Source organism: Sceloporus occidentalis, unplaced genomic scaffold, assembly GCF_023333645.1.
Source record: "Sceloporus occidentalis isolate IW3139 unplaced genomic scaffold, rSceOcc1.0.p SCAF_5, whole genome shotgun sequence".
In the NCBI taxonomy this organism is placed as follows: domain Eukaryota; kingdom Metazoa; phylum Chordata; class Lepidosauria; order Squamata; family Phrynosomatidae; genus Sceloporus; species Sceloporus occidentalis.
The window spans coordinates 88,847,747-88,866,758 of NW_028316985.1; the positions used below are offsets into that span (position 1 = coordinate 88,847,747).

At 40.1% G+C, this 19,012-nt stretch overlaps 1 protein-coding gene across 2 annotated transcripts in view; it reads left to right on the forward strand.

Annotated features, from left to right (window-relative positions):
- Window positions 1–19,012, forward strand: part of LOC149312463 (translation initiation factor eIF2 assembly protein-like) — a 63,121-nt gene that overhangs the window by 18,737 nt on the left and 25,372 nt on the right. For both annotated transcript variants that reach the window (XM_089524685.1, XM_089524684.1), the window contains exons 9-12: window positions 757–832; window positions 2,516–2,638; window positions 5,105–5,133; window positions 17,093–17,221. In XM_089524685.1, coding sequence (XP_089380811.1) covers window positions 757–832; window positions 2,516–2,638; window positions 5,105–5,133; window positions 17,093–17,221 — 357 coding nt within the window. The remainder of the gene's footprint in view (window positions 1–756; window positions 833–2,515; window positions 2,639–5,104; window positions 5,134–17,092; window positions 17,222–19,012) is intronic.

A 19,012-nucleotide genomic window follows, 5' to 3' on the forward strand; every position in this document is an offset into this window, starting at 1 on the left:
TTCATTTATTCCAAGTAGTGCTATTGATATCTAGTGCTCCATTAGTTAAACACAAAAGACCATTTAACCATCATTGGACTTTGTCTTGAATAAACTCTCCCGGATGAAGCAATTATCTTATTACTTTGGTAGAGCTTGGACCGTTTAAAGTGTATGGGTTGTTGTTGGTTTTTTGCAAACAGTTTGTGTGAGTGTTTTTAGCAGTGTAGAATGCACCTCCCCTTATTCTGTGCATGTGCCTATCATGGGAAAGTGTTTGCTCATTTATATTGTTGCTGCTGTCCATCTGAATGGCATCTGCTGCTGTTGCTGATGGACAGGGAGTAGCCGACATGATGACCGTCATGTCTTGTGTGTGAACTTCTAGGACAACCTGGTTGACCAGTATTAAAACACAATGCTGGATTAAATGGGATATCAAGAAATCCCCACCACCACCACCACCACCACCATACAAGGCAAATTTTAACATTCTTAAGGAGGCTGGGAAAAGATTTGCATATTAGTTAAGTGTTTCTCACAGACAAAAAACCAAAAAACAAAATATGTGATATTATCACCCATAGAGCATTTCTGCAACTTGGCTGGTTTGCAGAGATAATTGCATGAACTAAAGCAGGTTTTTCTTTGTTTCTAGCAACCATTTATTCAACACCATAATTCCTTAAGTACGTACTGCTGATATTGTAAATGTGTGCTTTTATGCTAATTAATAGTTATCCAGCCTTCTTTCTTACTCTGTTTTTGTTCTAATAGCTTGTACTCCGAAAATGGTGTGAATTGATTCCTGGGGCAGAATTCAGATGCTTTGTGAAGGAAAACAAACTTATAGGTGAGGTTGTTAGTAATGGTTACTAAGGCTTGCTGTTATGTGTTTCTACAGTACGCACAATGGCTTTCATATGCAAAATTATATTCAGTAGTATGATCTGGCCTTAATCCCTTTGGATTTGCTACTTCTGTTCCTAACTAGTTACAGTCACTTCATCTGTACACCACTGTTCTGTATATAATATGCTCTAAGATCTTCACAGTGAAATACGGCAAACAAAAATATACAGACATCAGCAATACCTTGGTAACCTTAATATCAATTTTGATCACATGGTGTTGATGGATTTATGTTTAATTGTACTGCATTATCTGAGACCTGATATACATCTATTCAGGTGTTTTAATGTTCAGTTTCAACTTGCTTTGTTCCTTAGGTCTTAGGGCCCACAATAAACTTTATTTGCAGGGGGGAGACTTTTTTAACAATCTTATTTGAAGTCTTCAGCAGTATACATTTTCACCTCTATTGGTGCAGAATAAAAAGGGAAACTGTTTACACTGTCTGAAACATTTCTCACTTTAAAACTTTCTGGTAGACACTCAAGTGCAGTTTTTTAATTTAGAGTGTACTTGGCTGTCTGTGGAGATCCATAGTTGTTTCCAAAGGACACATTCAGCTGCTGCAGAATGTTAGTGTTTTTCCCTCCCAGAAGCTTATATTGTGAGCATGGAAAAGTAGCAGCCATAATTCTTCACTGCCTCTGTGTAATTATTTGGTGAAAGTGTGGCGCTTGGACTTGTGACAACCATAGCATTTAGCTGTTTCCCTGAGTAGAAAGCTATTGCATCCATGCACCTGTACGAAGGGAGATATGAAAGAACAAGTCAGTTACCCGATGCCTCTAGTGTGATGCTTTCACTAATATACTAGATTTAGATATGGACATGGTCATACCAAACCATTATGGTGTAGTGGATTAATTGTTGGATTGGGGCTCCAGGAGGCAGGGCTTAAACCTCCATTCATCCACGGAAATACACTTGGTGATCTTGAGCAAGTCACACTTTCTTGGCTTAAGAGGAAGACAGCAGCAAACCTCCTATGAATATATTTTGCCAATTAAAAAGCTATGACAGGGCTGTCATAAGTCAGTGAAGACTTGAAGGCACTTGGTGATAGCACTGTCTTTTATTCTAACCAATTCCATTGTCTCCAGTTAGGTTAATTTACTAGTTGGAGATTTTTGGAGGACAGATGGGACAAAAATAATTTCATTTTTGCAACCCTGCTGAAAGATGAAGCTTTTTTTGAGCCACATAGATTTCTGTTGGGTAAACTTTAATAGTTTCTATATCCAGAGGAGGCAGATCTGCTCAGATAAGAATGGCTGCAATTATATTCACTGATGCCTCTGGACCACTTTTAATGGAACTTGGATGGACAGAAATAGCCTCTACATTGTTGCCACTCAGAGCTTGGAAAGATTACTATGGGCCATGTTGTACAGGGGATTCTGGGAATTATAGTCCAAAAATAATGTTGCCAAGCTCTGGACTACTGTCTTAATAAAACATTTCTACTGTCCTTGTAAAATAATTCTGAATTCATTCCGGTCATGTCTAGCATCCCTGAAATGATCATAGTACAAAATGTACAAGCTTGTTTTGGCAGTAATCCCAAGTATCACTCTGTAGAGCTTTGTAAAGGAGATAAATTACTTTATAATGATTTCCCTGACAGGTATTTCACAACGGGACTACACCCAACACTATGAACACATCTCTAAACAAAAAGAAGAGATCTGCACATGTATTCAGGAGTTCTTCAAGAAACATATACAGTATAAATTTTTTGATGAAGATTGTAAGTATCCTTTTAATATTACGAAGGAATTAATTCTAAGTTAAGTTTTTTTTATTTTTCTTCCCTGCTAAATTTGCTGGGTATTTTCTGATGAAAATAATTAGGATTGCAATCTTGCAAAACTAAAAGGGTAGTGTGCAGAATTATATATGTGACTAGAAATATCTCTGAGGTTTTACCCACGAAGACTCAATAGGTGAAGAAGCAAACTGCTTTTTAATTAAATTTGTATTGCTTCTATATCAGTAGGAATAGTTTCCCTGGAAGTTTCAAAGACTTCTGTCTTTCTCTGTATGAAGCTCTTCTTGAAGTGTCCATGTTATTTGTCAAAGTGAGAGCATTTTATTTCATTACTATAGAGACAGAGATACTGCATTCGACCATAAAAACAGAGATTGGTGGAGAATAGCATAATTTTTTATCTTGTTCATTAGCATCAATCTGTACTGTTTTGTAAAATAAAAAAACTAAGATGGAACACATGGTGTCTATCAATAATTTAAATCAGCTATTATATCATTGCTTTTTAAAATCAATAGACTTCATGAAGTCAGATTCTATGGGAAGCAATATGAATTTTCTCCTTTGAATGCTAAAGGAGACTTTTAAAGCAGCACAGATGTCATAGGCGCCAATAGAATAAATAAAACTGCTGTAAACAACCAAGTTAAAAACCACAAGGGAAATCATTTTCACACATTTAAGTAAGGCCTTTTTAAAACATAAACCAACATCTTCTGTGGTGTTAATTGGATGTCTTGGCTACCGACTTGCTGAATTTGCTGTTGTGGCAACAGTAGCAACAACAACATAACCACTTGGTTTAACTTTTAAAACAAAGCACACACTTCTTGAATACCCTGTTTACAAGTAGAATTGCATTCCTGGAAGCTTCTAGGAGTGCAGTTCGGTTTATAAACAAGATGGTAGGAAAAGCATACCTTGTTTTGAAAGGAAAAGTTACCTTTTCCCCCACTGCTACTGCTTCAGCAGTCAGTAGACAAGCAATGGCTGGGGAAGCAGTGCCCTCCCCCCTGCATACAATATATTGCCCACCTCCTGTGGTTATATTCATGCACAGATATAAAAATGGAGCAATTTCATTGTAACTCGCAAAAATGTGCTGCTAACCTTGCTGTGCCTAGGGAAGGAATGGAAAAGATAGTTTTCCCTCATAATGATTGAGAAAATGACATATGCCATCTTTGATCTGCATGTCAGAGTGTTCACAGTAGCAATGATCTTTTCTTTCACATTGTAGATGATGTGAATTATTTTGCAAATGTGTCTAAAATATTTAGGGTTACATCATAAATTTGTTCTTTGCCTCGATTGACCTGTAAAACACCCAAGGTTATTAGACCACCTGAAAAATAGTCAGGGGAAAAAACAGCTTCCAGATAGCTGTAATGCCATGGATGATATTAGAGAAGAGGGGTTGAACTTGGCTCAACTGCTTTCGGTGAGATCAAAAAAGATTTAATCAAGTGTAGTACACCTATTCTTCATGAAACAGACAAAATTGTATCTCACTGTACCAAAGCAGAATACAAAGCAGTATAAGCTACTGAGGAACAAATCAACAGTGGCTATCTTCTTAAAAACCTACCACTGTTGGAAATGCTGGACAAGGGAAAACTTGATCTTTTTACAGGATTGCCCCTATTCAGACCTAACCTCTACACCCTATTCAGGCCATAACATTCACACCTCCTAAGAGCCAGCATGGTATAGTGGTTTGAATGTTGGACTGCAACTCTGGAGACCAGGGTTCGATTCCCAGCTTAACCATGAAATCCACTCTGACCTTGGGAAAGTCACAGACTCTTAGCCTCAGAGGATGGCAATGGCAAACCACCTCTGAACAAATCTTGCCATGAAAACCCCATGGTAAGTTCACACTAGGGTCATCATATGTCAGAAATGACTAGAAGGCACACAACAATGACCACAACATGCACGCCCTGTCATCACTGGGCAATGGGGTGAGGACCACACCAGGTGACACCCCACAGGATGAGTGACACCCTGATGGAGTTTTTCTCCCACTGTGGCACATGGATGAGTGTGCCTCTCATGGCTTCACTGCTGCCCAGTTCCCTCCCTGGGGAGGGAGCCATGCCAGCAACGATGCCATAAGGGGTGAGCAGCAAGGAGTGCAGGACAAGCCATTGCCACTGCCCCATCTCAACAGCCCCCCGCACTGGGTGCCACCAAGCCTGGTGATGCCACTGTGCTTGTCTCCTACTTTTTCCAAGGCATCTCATTAAACTTTTCCTCACCAAAGAAAGCTGCACCTTCAGTTTCATTTTGAAGATTTTAATTTGTTCTCGCAACACAAAAGAACTTTTAACCTCATTCCCCACCCCTATCTATATTATTTATTTATTTATGGTGTTTATACCCTGCCCTTCAGCCCTAATGGCTATCAGAGCTGCTTTCAATTGTCTTTTTTTTCCTTTCCAGTTGTGTTTGATGTGTACAGGGACAGCATGGTAAGTAAATATTTTTGATTGCAAAGGTTGTCTTTTTATTCTTGTTCTGTACAAATGTTGGCATTCCTAACTGATTGAAAGGGAGGATATTTTATACCTTAGTCTTGTTCTTAGCATGTCTCCCCCCCCCCCCCTTTTTTTTTTTTTTTTGTCATTTTTATAATACTCTGCCATAAAAATGTTGCATCTCCCTTATCTGGAATTCCAAATTTAAAATATTCAATAAATCATTTTTCCCCATGTTTGGCTAAGATAGTGATACTTTTGCACTTTGATGTTTCAGTGTACACAAACTGTCTTTCATGTAGAAAATTATTAAAATTATTTTATCAGATTGCATTCAAGCTGCATGTATAAGGTATATATGAAACATAAATGAATTTCATGTTTAGACCTTGGTCCCATCTTCATGATATCTCATTATGTATATGCAAATATTCCAAAATCCAAAAAAATCCAAAATCCCAAACATCTCTGGTCCCAAGGATTTCAGATAAGGGAGACATAGATTGCCAAGTGGGTTTCTCCTTCCCTTCCCTCTCAACAGCACATTGGAGGCAGATAATACTACCCCTCCATTTCAGAAGAGTTTGTCATGTTCTAAGGTGAGCTGGACAAGTTTTCTGAGTGTCCTTGGAAACAGAAAAGCATGTGGAAAAGAAGTTGGAAGCAGCTGTTTTGAACTTTCAAGTATGATACTTAAATTATAACCTAAATTTCAGCTTTTTCAAAATTTAGAGCTAAGTTTATAATACTTGCAGAGTAGTGTGACGTATGACTTCAGGTTGCAGGAATTTGAGGAGGAAGCTATGCTTCCTCGCTTACTTTGTGCACCATACCTTCTAGCTGTCCCAATTTGGTAGGGACAGTCCTGATTAATCCTCTCTTTTACTTTCTCAGTAGCATTTAAAATGTCCCAGTTTCTCACTCTTTCTTCCACTTCTGCCTTTTGTCCTCAGCTTACTTCAGTTGCTCCAAACTGAGTTCAAATTACAAAAGTTGTTTGCACTCCATTAACTCAGCAGTAGGGAGTGGAGAGGAAGAGGTGGGATCTTGCTTTTCCCAGTAGGCTCAAGCAAAAGCAAATGCTTCAGCCTCTCCAGGCTTGTGTGACTTTCATCATTAATAACTTTTGTCATCTTGACCCCACTCTGATGTTGCTTTGTCACATGTTCTCAGTTTTAATCTGAAATATTGGAGGATGTGATGCACATATTAACTCACCACATTTATGGCATCAGCAGGAAATGTAGGCCAACCTAATCTTGTTTGGGTTTTGCATGCATAGAAGAGTGTGGGGAAGACAAGTATGCAAAGATTTGGTGTCAAGTGTCTAACAATTTTGTTCAGAATTACACTGCAGAAGACAATAGTTTGCTGATTCCATCACCCTCCCAATAATGGACATAGAATGTTTCTGGGCTATTTGCTGCCATCATGGTGTAGTGGTTTGAATATTGGACTACAACTCTAGAGTCCCCACTTGGCCATGGAAATCCACCGGTTGACCTTAGGTAAATCACGTTCTCTCAGCTTCAGAGGAAGGCAAGGGCAAACCCCTCTCTGAGCATAGCTTGCCAAGAAGACCCTGTGATGGGTTCTCAGAGTCATCATAAGTTGGAAACAACTTGAAGGCACACAACAGCAGCAATGACAACTCATGTTTTGTATCCTTTATCACTTAGTGTGCTTCTTCCATCTAAACGTCTATCTAAATCCATTTTAATTAATTTGGTGCAGTAACGGCATTCCTTTCTCTGTCTTGCATATGTTTAGGTATGTGTGTACATGTGCTTATAATGTATTTTATATATACTGTATGTACACACACATATACAAAAATTAATCTGGGAGAGATGGGAATCATGAGGCCATCCATATGTTATACTACAACTTGTAGCACACCACACCCAACATTCCTGGCTAGGTCTGCTGGAATTTGCAGTGCAATAATACCTGGAACACCATGTGATTCTTATCCATGGTTAAAAGTCCTCCCTCCCCATTTCACTCAGTTTGCCATGTCGAGTCACCTCTTCCTTTCTACTTATTTTTACTTTGTGTAGTTTGAAACAAGTTAATGTTTTATTCAGTGTGTCAAATTTTATGTGAATTACTGATGCTTAAATGGTTAAAGATTTATGAAAATGGTCAATTGTTGCATAGCAACTTCTAGCTGTCAAGTGCATGATTTCTGCCCTTTTCTTTTCATTTCAAAGCAATCATTCACTGGTTAATATAACTAGTGGTTGTTGCTTCCTGTTAACAATGCCTGTGAAGCTTGTTGTAATTGCAAGTACCAGATAACCATTAGTGTAAAATCACTGAACTGGATAGGCAGAAACCTGGTTCTGATTGCCATTGAACCTGAGTGGTTTGCAAACTCTATACCATTATGCCTTGAAAAGAGTTTTCTTCAGCATATGCACATATGAATTGTAAATCATGTAGGAAGGATACGTTGCTGTAGGCTCAAGGAAAACGAATGAATTCTCTTTTAACAACTAAAATAAGAGTTCTGCTTCATTCATCTCCTTGGAATGTGTTTCCTGACTTCTTTGGGGACAGAGATAGCAATGGTGGAGAAGACATTTGTGTAGTGCAGTAGTCCCCAAACCTTTTCAGCTACTGTCCCTTTTCCTCTTGGGCCTACTGTCCCTCCATTCCTATTTCTTGATATTAGGTCTATTGTTATACTACAAGTTAAAAACAACCAATCTTGGTCTCTGCTTCCTTTACAATTGCCCTGGGAGCAGCAAGTAAGCAGCTGGCTGAGCAATGACCAAGAATCCTCTTGCTAGTATTGGCCTGTGGCAAAGACCAACATGGACAAGATGCTTTTCAGTCGTTGCTCACTTTGCACCCGTTCACCTTGGGAACAGCAATCGAGCACCTGGCTGAGCAGCCATTGGCTCCTTGGTTCCTGCTCCCAAGGTGACCAGGTGTTAAGAGAAACCTTTCCCTGGTGAGGAAGGACTTCTAGTCCTTCTTTGCCAGGGTGTAGAGGGGCATATGCATTTTCTCACTTTTCTCCCCAGTGAGGAAGGACTCAATCCAAGAGAGATGAGAGAGGCAAAGGACCCTTTTGAAGAATCAATCCTGGATACCTCTCTTAATGCCTCCGCAGAGATGTGCCTTCCCCACACAGCTTCAAGCCATTCCCATTCCCCTGGCACACAAGCATTATTTCTTCTGCTACCGTTTTTCTCAGCCTTTCTGACAAAAGCAAGCAAGACCACAACTCCAACCTGCCAGGCTGGTCCTGGTGAAGCTCACAAAGCTTAAGCAGGGTCCCAAATGTGAAAGCTGCTTTTTGCTGCCACTTCTCCCCCACCGCCATATGCTCTAACTCCTCGCTCCAGTCAGTCAGTCTGTCCCAAAATGGTGCTTTGGAAGTGAACTCATTGAGCAGACGAAGAGCAAAAGACACCACCACACAAAGTGACTAACGTGGCTGCTCAGTGGTTTTAAAGATTCTGAAAAGATAAGTTTCATGCAACCCTCATCCTCACCATGTTCCTAAAAGCCGCTGGTTCCCCTTTCATGCCAGCACTTTGACTGAAGGCCACCCTGCCACAGCCTTTTTCCTCACCACCTCCCTGCTGCCCCCTTTTCCCTCACGTTCCCCCTGGATCTTTCCGTTGTCTGGGGGCATGTACCGCCCACTTTGGGAATCACTGATGTAGTGCATTTCAAGTGTTTGGCCCAAATCCTGAGAGAATCTGCTCCAGTAGATCAATATTATAGCCTCCACATTGCAAGTAAGAAGACTGTAACCACAGTGTGATCCACAGTAAAGGTGAAAATAGAATGCGGGCCTTTCTATCTCTCACTTTTAATTATTGTACTATACCTGGTGTTACTGCTGTAATCTATCCAATGTGGCCAGGAAGTTGTGCATTTTACATTTTAGAGTTGTCATTTTGAAAGTTTTAGTTTCATTTCCCCCCAAAAAAGTGTGCCAGTTTGTTTCTGGGCACAATTCAAAGTGCTGGTTATGATCTATAAAGTCCCACTTCCATCGCAAGAGCAGTTGGTGGGGATGCGAGAGAGGGCCTTCTCGGTTGCTGCCCCTAGACTCTGGAACTCCCTTCCCAGGGAAGCCAGAATGGCCCCTTCCTTGTTGTCTTTCAGTTGCCAGGTTAAAACCTTCTTATCCAGACAGGCATTTTAAAACAGAATGTTTTAAAAGAATGGGCTAGGGCGTTGTATTGTTTTAAACTGTTTTTATCTTTTTTAAAACTTCATTTTATCCTTTTAACAACCAATCTGTTTTAATATTGTAATAATTTAATTCTGTTTCAATGCAGAATTTTGTATGTTTTTAATTGTACTGTTCTTTTAAACTCTAAGCCTCTCTGAGTCTCAGTTTTTTTGGGGGAAACAGCATACTTATTATTATTATTATTATTATTATTATTTGTCAACCACACTTCTTGTACCAGGCTCCTACAGCACTGACTCATATTCAGGTAGAGCATGTAATCTTTTACTTCTTTTCTCTCTCTTGTTCTTTCTTTCTCTGCCTTCTCTACCCATATTTCTTTTTCTCTTTTCTCTTTATTTTCTTCCATTTTGGAGAGAAGATTAATGAATATCCTGGAACTGTGAAATGAGTGTGAACTGGGAATTGTTGATAAAGCACCCAGTTGGCATTTACTGATGTGTAAATTTGATGAGGTATCACTTCATAAAATTTATTTAAAAAGTGATAGACACACATGCCTGAACCAACCCATACTACAATTTATCTTAGTCACCTTTTAAACTGAATCAGACATACTCATGTCAAGATAATATATTTATAGTTTGTTATCTCTTTTACAGAGAGCCAGTGTGGTGTAATGGTTAGAGTTTTGAACTACAACTCTGAAGACCAGAGTTCAACTCTTCACTCAGCCATGAAACCCACTGGATGACCTTAGAAAGTCACATGCTCTCAGCCTCAGGATGGAAATGGCAAACCTCCTCTAAACAGATTTTGCCAAGAAAACCCGATGGGTCATCATAAGTCAGAAATGACCTGAAGGCATACAACAACAACATCACATGACAATCTCATCTTTCCCCAACCAAGTACCTTCCAGATGTGTTTGACCACAGCTCTTGTCATAGCATAACTAAAGCCCAAGTTGGCTGAGGATAATGGAATTTGAATCTAGCGCATCTGGAGGGCAGCCAGTGTAAAAAGACTAAATTATTTTTATATCAAATATTTTTTACTAATGATAGCTGCTGGTTTCTAATAAAGACAGGGATACCTCAGTTAACAAAGCCTCTGATTAAGAAGCTTCTTTTTACAAAGTCTTTTAATACCCATCTGGACCCCCTTGCTCCTTATCCTCTTTCTAGCTGGAAGATTTTTAGCAGTATTGGCACTGGGAGGATGATGAAGGAAGGATGGAAAGACGCAGACTTTTGTTATTGGGATGCAGCCATATATCTGCAGTAAACAATGAAAGAAAGCTTCAGCTAAGAAACAATGGGATTTTGCTCTAGCCAATTCTATTGCAGCTGTCTCTGTCTATCTGCAACAAGCAAGGTGAACAGCAGCTGACTTCAGAGTCCAATTCTGTCCATGAGTGAACAGCAAAAGAGAGAGAAAGGGGGTATACAGATAAGCCTGTCTCACCAGCTACCCCTAGTATGTTAAAATAGTATAGAGCTGTAAATGTAGTCACTATGGCACGTTACAGACAGCCCAGAAGGGGCCGTCTCACACCGCCGCCGGTTGCAGCATCTGGGAACCGCAGCAGCCAAATGGCGCGGTTCCCGGACGCTGCCAAGAAGGAGCACGAAAATCGCGCTCCTTCTTGCTCCCCGGAAGAGACGCCGCGAGGCGCTAGTCACGCACTCGCGGTGTCATTTCTGGGGCGCGACGTGCGGACGCAGAGCATCCATTACGTCAAGATGGCGGCAGCCATGTGGAACGGCTGCCGCCATTTGTTACGGACTCAGTCCGTGCTAGGGTTAGGGGCGTCTGGAAGAGACGCCCCTTTCTAACCCTAGCACGGACTGAGTCCGTTCTAGGGTGCCCGTTTATAACGGGCCTATATTTCATAAGATGAGTGAAGGCTAGTGGAAAAAAAAATCTTTGGATAACATTTGGGAAGAAGTTGTCACGTAGTCTCAAGAAGAGTCAACATGTCTTTTCTTTGGATATGCAAGGCTTACCTGACTTGGTTGTTTCATTTGCCATGTGCATATTGTTAGTCTTGAACAAAAGGTTTGCTTAAACACATTGTACAGTTCTTCTTATTTGTAGTATGGGAACCTATCTTTATTTTTTCCATGGTATTTCTGCCTTTGGTACCAGATTTTGTGTTAAAGAAGTAATGTCCAGGAATACATCTACTGTATATACTCATGCATAAGTCAACCTCATGCAAAAGTCATGGGGGCCAAAGTTATAGATTTTGATATGACTCATGGATAAATTGAGAATAAAACTTTGGGGCTCAGCATGGGGCTTATTGGCTCCATTCTGCAGAGTGGCAAACTAGAGCAGCAGCCCAGCTGACTCTGGCCACCATTGACACCATTAAGGTCAGTTTATGATGCAGGGACCAAGGTTCTTCAGAAATGTGAACCAGGAATCAAAGTGTTGCTTCCTCCAGAATAGGTGGTGCCAGCAACAACCTCCCAAGGGAGTTGCTGGGATATTTATGGTCTGGCAGCTTGCATTGTAAGCACTACTCAACACTCCTTTGGACTGACACCTTGGAATTCATAGAATCATAGAATTGTAGAGTTGGAAGAGACCACAAGGGCCATATAGTCCAACCCCCTGCTATGCAGAAAATCCCAATCAAAGTGTACCTGACAGATGGCCATCCAGCCTCTGCTTAAAGACCTCCAAAGAAGGAGACTCCACTACACTCCAAGGGAGTGTGTTCCACTGTCGAACAGCCCTTACTGTCAGGATGTTCCTCCTAATGTTGAGGTGGAATCTCTTCCTGCAGCTTGCATCCATTGCTCCTAGTCTCTGGAGCAGCTGAAAACAAGTCAGCTCCCTCCTCAATATGACATCCCTTCAAGTATTTAAACAGGGCTATCATATCACCTCTTAAGCTTCTTTTCTCCAGGCTAAACATTTTTGATGTATTTGTAGCCAGATAGATCAGGACTGTCTGAACTCTGAGAACTGTACATCCCTAGCTGATAAACCTCTGTACACAATGTTTGGGTTACTTTCTTGACAGTACCTGTGTTCAATCCACTTTGAGAGAGAAGGTTTGCACAGTAAGATAATAAGCCTTGAACATGGTTGTATAAATTAATTCATAGCTGTACGCTATCCCTTACCAGAAAGATTGTGATATACTCATCCAAAACATAGCATATCAACTTTGTTGTTGTTGTTATGCTTTATTTATATAGCCCTGTAGATTTACAAAGTGCTGTACATGCAAACAATAAAACAGATAAAGTAAACCTGCTCATGGTGTACAGTCTAAGAAATAATAGCATAATACATATAAATAATACATAACAATACAGGAAAGGGTTCAGCAAAGTAAAGCAGGCAACAAATTAAAAACGTCAAATAACAAATAATAGTCATGCAATGCCTGGTATTGCTTCTCTGAACAGGATGATCTTCAACTCAGTTTTGAAACTGTCAAAACCAGAAACTATCTAAATGTGTTGGAACCCTTATACTTAGTTGTATTTTGTAATGGGGCTTTAGAGAGTGGTAGCCATGGAAACTTGCTATTAAACAAGTTTATTGTTTCAGTTATTATAAGACAAAGGTGTTTATGACTCATACTGCTAGACCTTTTTTGGACCTCAGTAATCTAAGATTTTCTTTTTCTGAACTCTTGGGTTAGGATCACAGAAGGGATGTTGGTTCAATTTAGGGTATGGAGAAAACCCTGAGGTGCTGGCTGCAGAACTTCCTTATCCATTCAGCAACTCCATAACAGATCTGTGTTATTAGCACTTTCTTCTGCTGGAGTAGATAGTGGAGCCTCTGGGTCTCTGTTGTGCAACTACAAACTTTTAGTATCTTGGAAATCCCAGTTTTCATTTAAAAGAAGAACAATTGCAGCCCTGGTGGCAGCGGAGATAAACCTGAGTGATGTATATGGGCAAAAAAGTGACATTGTCACAGACAAATGAATAGTGGGCCTGCCTCTCAGCATTATATAAATATTGCAGAAACTTTCCAGTGAAGGCTTCTCAAATAATCTAAATGCACAAACTGTGTACACTTAATAAGTATAGTATTTTAAAGTCCTTCCATTTTGTCAAGTCCTAGCATCTCAAGCAGAGTTTGAGAAAGTTACTTTTTTGATCATGCCTCCCAAAATTCCCCAGCCAATATGTCTTGTGACATCCTAACTGCATGGGATGAAGTTGTGTGTTCTGGGAGTTGTAGTTCCAAAAAGTAACTCTACCAAGCTGCAATCTCAAGACATCAAAGTGGTTCTTTTGCTAGCCAGATCATGTTTTTTCCAGAATGGTGGAAACCCAAAATGCTAACATGACCTGTTGTTTGTGACTACTGTAACAAGGTTGACTATATGAGCTAAATTCCATGAAAAAGTGTTATATATTGAAATGGCTACTCATAACAGGGCATGTTCTGTTGCTTTGTTCTCCTCTGATGACATACATGTGATACTGAAGTCACAAAAATGTATTCATTTGATCAAATAATAAATTAATCAGACTAAGGTTTATTTCACTCAGTCTTCTGGTTCCTGCAGTGTCCAGCCAAATATTCTAAGGAGCTCACAAGCAGGAGGTTATAAAGACAGCAGTCATGTTCTACAATGACTGTTTTTTCAGGACCTATATGATCTAGGTCCAGATTGAAAGACCATATTGTGCTATATGAGCCTGCCCATGTTTTGGGGTTCTTGGGAGGAGGCTTTCTCTCAGTCATGCCATCATCACAAGCATGTTTGGTGAGGACACCTGGGAAAGCCTTCTTGGTGGATGCTTCCAGACTGTGAAATTCACCCTCATAGGAGACTAAGCTTCCTTCTACCAGTAGGCAAAGACTTTTTTGTATTCAGACAATCTTTTGGCTGTAAACTGATTGCTGCAGGAGTGTGTTTTAATGGGGCTGGGGATGGTCTTGTCCTTTTACTCTATTTGCTATGTTTTAAATGCCTTTGAAGTGTTTAAAATTAGGACTGTTTTTAATAAGATACTTCAATTGGTTTAATTGTGTTTTTTTATTTGGGAACTCACCACCACCACCACTACCACTGTATTATGTTTTAATCTATGTTATAAGTCACCTTGGGTCCCATATTGGGAAAATGCAAGAAATGAGTGAGCCTCACATTTACCTAGCAACTCATCACTGGAAGAAATCCAACAGTAGTTCTTGATGTTTGTACTGCTTATGTTAGGTCAGTGAGCAACTGACTGATTTTGGTTTAATCAGTTAAATACTGGGAATGGTTGGAGTTGTTCATAAGACCAGGAGTCTCCTCTGATATCATCAAGGATGTACACCATGGCATATCCCCAATTAATTTTGTAAAATCATAGAGCTAGAAGAGACCACAAGGGCCATCTAGTCCAACCCCCTGCTATTTAGGAATACACAATCAAAGCACTCTGGACAGATAGTCATCCAGCCTCTGTTTAAAAGTGTCCAAAAGCAGCATCTTCCACTGTAAAATAGCTCTTGCTGTCAGGAAATGCTTCCTAATGTTGAGGTGTAGTCTCTTTTGCTGTCGTTTGAATCCACTGGTCTGGATCCAGTTCTCTGAAGCTGCAGAAAACAAGCTTTTTCCCACCCTCAGTATGACATTCCTTCAAATATTTAGACAGGGCTATCATACCACCTCTTAACCTTCTCTTCCCCAGGCTAAACATACCCATTTCCCTAAGCCACTCCTCAGAAGGCATGGTTGCCAGATCTTTTACTATTTTTTTTACCCCCTCTGGACAAGTCCCAGCATGTCAATATCTTTCCTGAATTGTGGTGCCCAGAACTGGTCTCAGTATTCCAGGTAACCAAAGCACAACAAAGTGGTACTGTTACTTCTCTTGAACTAATTTAGTGACATTTTCCTTCTATTTTTCATCATAAGTCTATAAAACACTATTACCCGGATTCTACCACCTTTTCATAATTAAGAGCTAAACCAGAGCTTGGAAAAGTTACTTTTTTACCATTATAGCTCCTGGAATCCTCACAATACACCTGGAATTACAGGGCAGGAACAGACTGGTGCTTTGCACTGGCCTTGGCCTGAACTAGGGGTGCATGGAGCCTGAGTGTTTACACGCACAGCAGCCCTACCGCACACAGTGGGTGCCATCTTGCCGTGCCCCCATACAGACGGGGCATGCCACGATGACATCCACATGGCGCAGCACCCAAACAATGCCGTGTGGATGTCATAATCTTGCGTGAGTGGCACCCTAAAAAGAACCCACCGGGAACAGGTTCTTTTTAGGCCTTTCGGAGGCCACACCATTTGGTTGGCATGATCTTCATCCAGGGCAGAAAGGGGCGGTGTCTCGCCACCCCTTTCTGTCAGTCTGTATCCTCCTACAGTTGCCAAAAAAGGATAATAGTCTGGATTCTGTTGTTACTCAGCTAGAGCAGACCCATTGAAACAGTGGAACATAAAACGGAAATGTAAATCACTGAGCAAGTGACCATTGATTCATAAATGAGCTCTTGAAGGGACGTAAATTGGAGTTAAGGCAACATCTCCAGCCTTATTAAACTGGTTCCCATAGGCAATCAAGAATTCTTTATAACTGAATGAGTGGATGGTGAAGACAGAATGGGTTGCTGTGTCCTTCCTTATCCTCCCCCAGTCAACTTGGTTTCCATCTGCTTGGCTTCCCCTACCAAGCAGCATCAAAATGCAGCAGGATAGTGCAGGAGGAAAAGAGCAACGCATCTCTTTCATATGCCAACTGGCAGAAGGCAACATTTTATACTCGCCTCCTAAAGAAATTAGCAGCCCACAGTAGAGGGCCACCAAATCACATGTTTTCAGGCTACTGACATTTGTGAGCTACTACGGATATATGGCAAGGAAAAGAAAATTGAACGTAGGATGAATTTCAAAACATGAAATCTTTAGTCTTCAGCTTGAGACAGTTACCTCTGTCCTGGATGACATCTTTAATGCTTCTTTGTTTTCAATGCTGAGTACAACTGAAATGTTCTTGGTCATAGTTGTATTGATGTGTTATTTTCTTTACAATGTAAGCTTTTTCAAAATAGCTATTACCTTTTCAAAAGTAACAGCCTGAAGGAACCTCTGTCATTTTGCACTTATGTCTTCTCAATCTAACTAGACTTTTCTTCCTCTAGAACAGTTGTTCCCAACCTGGCTCCCTTTGGACATTTTGGGCTCCGCTTTCCCCTGTTCAAAGCTTGCAAAATACAGTGTCATCCCCCCCGCCGCCCCATCCTTTCACCTTCTTAGCAAAAAACAATTAACAAGACATGGGACAATTATGAAAACCTATCCAGGACATGTTTCTGTTTAGCTGACTCAATCTGTCTAAACTTCGTCTTCTTGTGTACCACCCACATTATGAACTTTCAATTAGGATTAGCTAACAGCAGGCAGGCAAATATTTTTAGATATATGAGTATATTTTGACTATCTATATATAATTAATCCTAATTTCTGATCCTAACCCTTAGTCTTAACTTTTGTTCCACACACATCTGTAGTGGGAAATATATCCGCATTCCAAGTTTTCAGTCTGAAATTGTGGAACCTTGAAAACATGTTGTCCAGGTGATTTAAAAGGTCTGTAAAGGAAAAAGTATTTTTGTTTAACTCTTCTCATAATTACTCATGAAGAATGAGTGCAACCACATGTGCACTATTAAAATCATATTAAATATGATTACATTTAACCAAATATGCAGATTAGTGGTAATCTAAATGTTCATGGTATTATTTTAGAAAACCGTTTTTAAATGTGGTTTTGTTTCTATTATTTTTTCCTTCTGCAGGGCAGAGTATGGTTAATTGATTTTAACCCATTTGGTGAAGTAACAGATTCTCTACTGTTTACATGGGAGGAGCTGAGGTCTGGAAACAGTATGAAAGAAGAACAGGGTGAAGGTGCAGCCATGGAAGTGGTAAGAAAAAAAACCACTAGGAATTAATGTTGTTTTTTTAATATGGCAAAATTACAATTAAGCAGGTCCTCTTGGCTTCTGTAGCTGTATGTATGCCTGGAAACTTAAGATATATTTACTCTGTCCTTATAACAACCATATGAGGTAGGTCCAGTGAAGATAAAATGGCTCTAAACCATGTGTTTGTGTGTATGTCCCTTCAAGTCACCTGTTGACTTACAGAAACCCCATGAATTTCTTAGGGTTTTCTTAGGCAAGGAATACTCAGAGGTGATTTTGTGAGTTCCTTTTTCTGAAATATAGCATATAGCCTATGGTGGTCTCCCATCCAGGTATTAACCAGAGCTGATCCTGTTTAGTATCTGAAATCAGATGGGAACTAATGCCTTGAGCCAGGGTAACCAGACATCCACCTTTGCCAGAATAGGCCCTACATTTCAACCTTCTGTCCAGGAAGAATTCCAAAATGTCCTCCATTTTGATCATGACTAAGATGCATGAATTTACATTCATGTGAGTGTTTTTAGCTTTAATTTAGTAATGTCCTCCATTTTTCTTGAACGTCCTACATTTCCTGGTGCCTTGTCCTCCTTTGCCATTAGGACATCTGGTCGCTCAGCTTTAGTACCCAGTGCATTTCACTACTCAGTGGGTACTTGAACCTGAAGAAGACCAAATGAAGATGACCAAAAGTGTTGCCACAACTTGATAAAAAATTTGAAGATTCGCTACAAGTCAGATAAAATGGGCCCTTGGTTTTTCTCACCTGTTGCAGTAGTTGAGGAGCAGGAGTTATGAGAAAGGCTTCTTCCTGTGCTTTTTTCTTCAATCCCTGAATATGCATGCTAGAATTCTATGCTGCATTGAACTGACAGGAGAACGGAAATTGGTACAGCAAGATTAATTTGAAGGAAGCATTTAGAGTCACACCCCTGCTTTCTTAAGTTTCTCATTACTTTACTGCACTCTGGGCACAAACATCATTCTTGAAGAGTAATGTACCACTCACTTTAGCTCACCCTAATTCATGAATGTTCACTTTGTACATTTAACAGTGTTTTTTTCTTTCTTTCTGTTTGCTTCCTTCATAATGATGGATGGTCTTCCACAATGTAACCGAATTGCCTTTTTCATTTTTAATGTTTGTGATCTGAGCTATTTGCACGTACACCTGCAGTAGAAAGCAGCTGTAAACCCTTGGGCCACATCTGGCTCCTTGTAGACACACACAGGACTTTATCACATGGGAAAATCAGGGGTTTAAATAGGCATTTTCCCGGGACAGTCACGTGATTGTGGCAAATATTTTCACATGATGTCGTGATTAGAGAGGACTTATCCTGGGAAGAATCAGGTATGCTCAAGCAACAAATCATTCTCAGGGAAATCCACTGAATGATTTGTTTCTGGAACATTACAGGTTCTTCTTGGGATGTCTTCTCTTAGTGCGATGTGTGTGAAAATATTTGTTGTGATTGTGCAACTGTCCCAGGAAAATGCCTATTTAAACCCCTGATTTTCACCTGTGTGATAAAGTACACACACACACACACACACACTTTGCCAATCAAAGGACAATAGAGAGTGTGGAAACACTTCTGTTTGTGATAATAAAAGACCCTGCCAGCAGATCACCTTGAGTTGCTCCATTCTCAAAATGGTCCTCCATGAAACTCAGTTGTTAACCAGGGCATTTCAGAGTCTTGACTGTATGTCTCCTATAAATATTAGACAGCTCTGAAATATTCTGAGATGTTTTATTAATCCATTATATAAGAGAAACTGAAATAA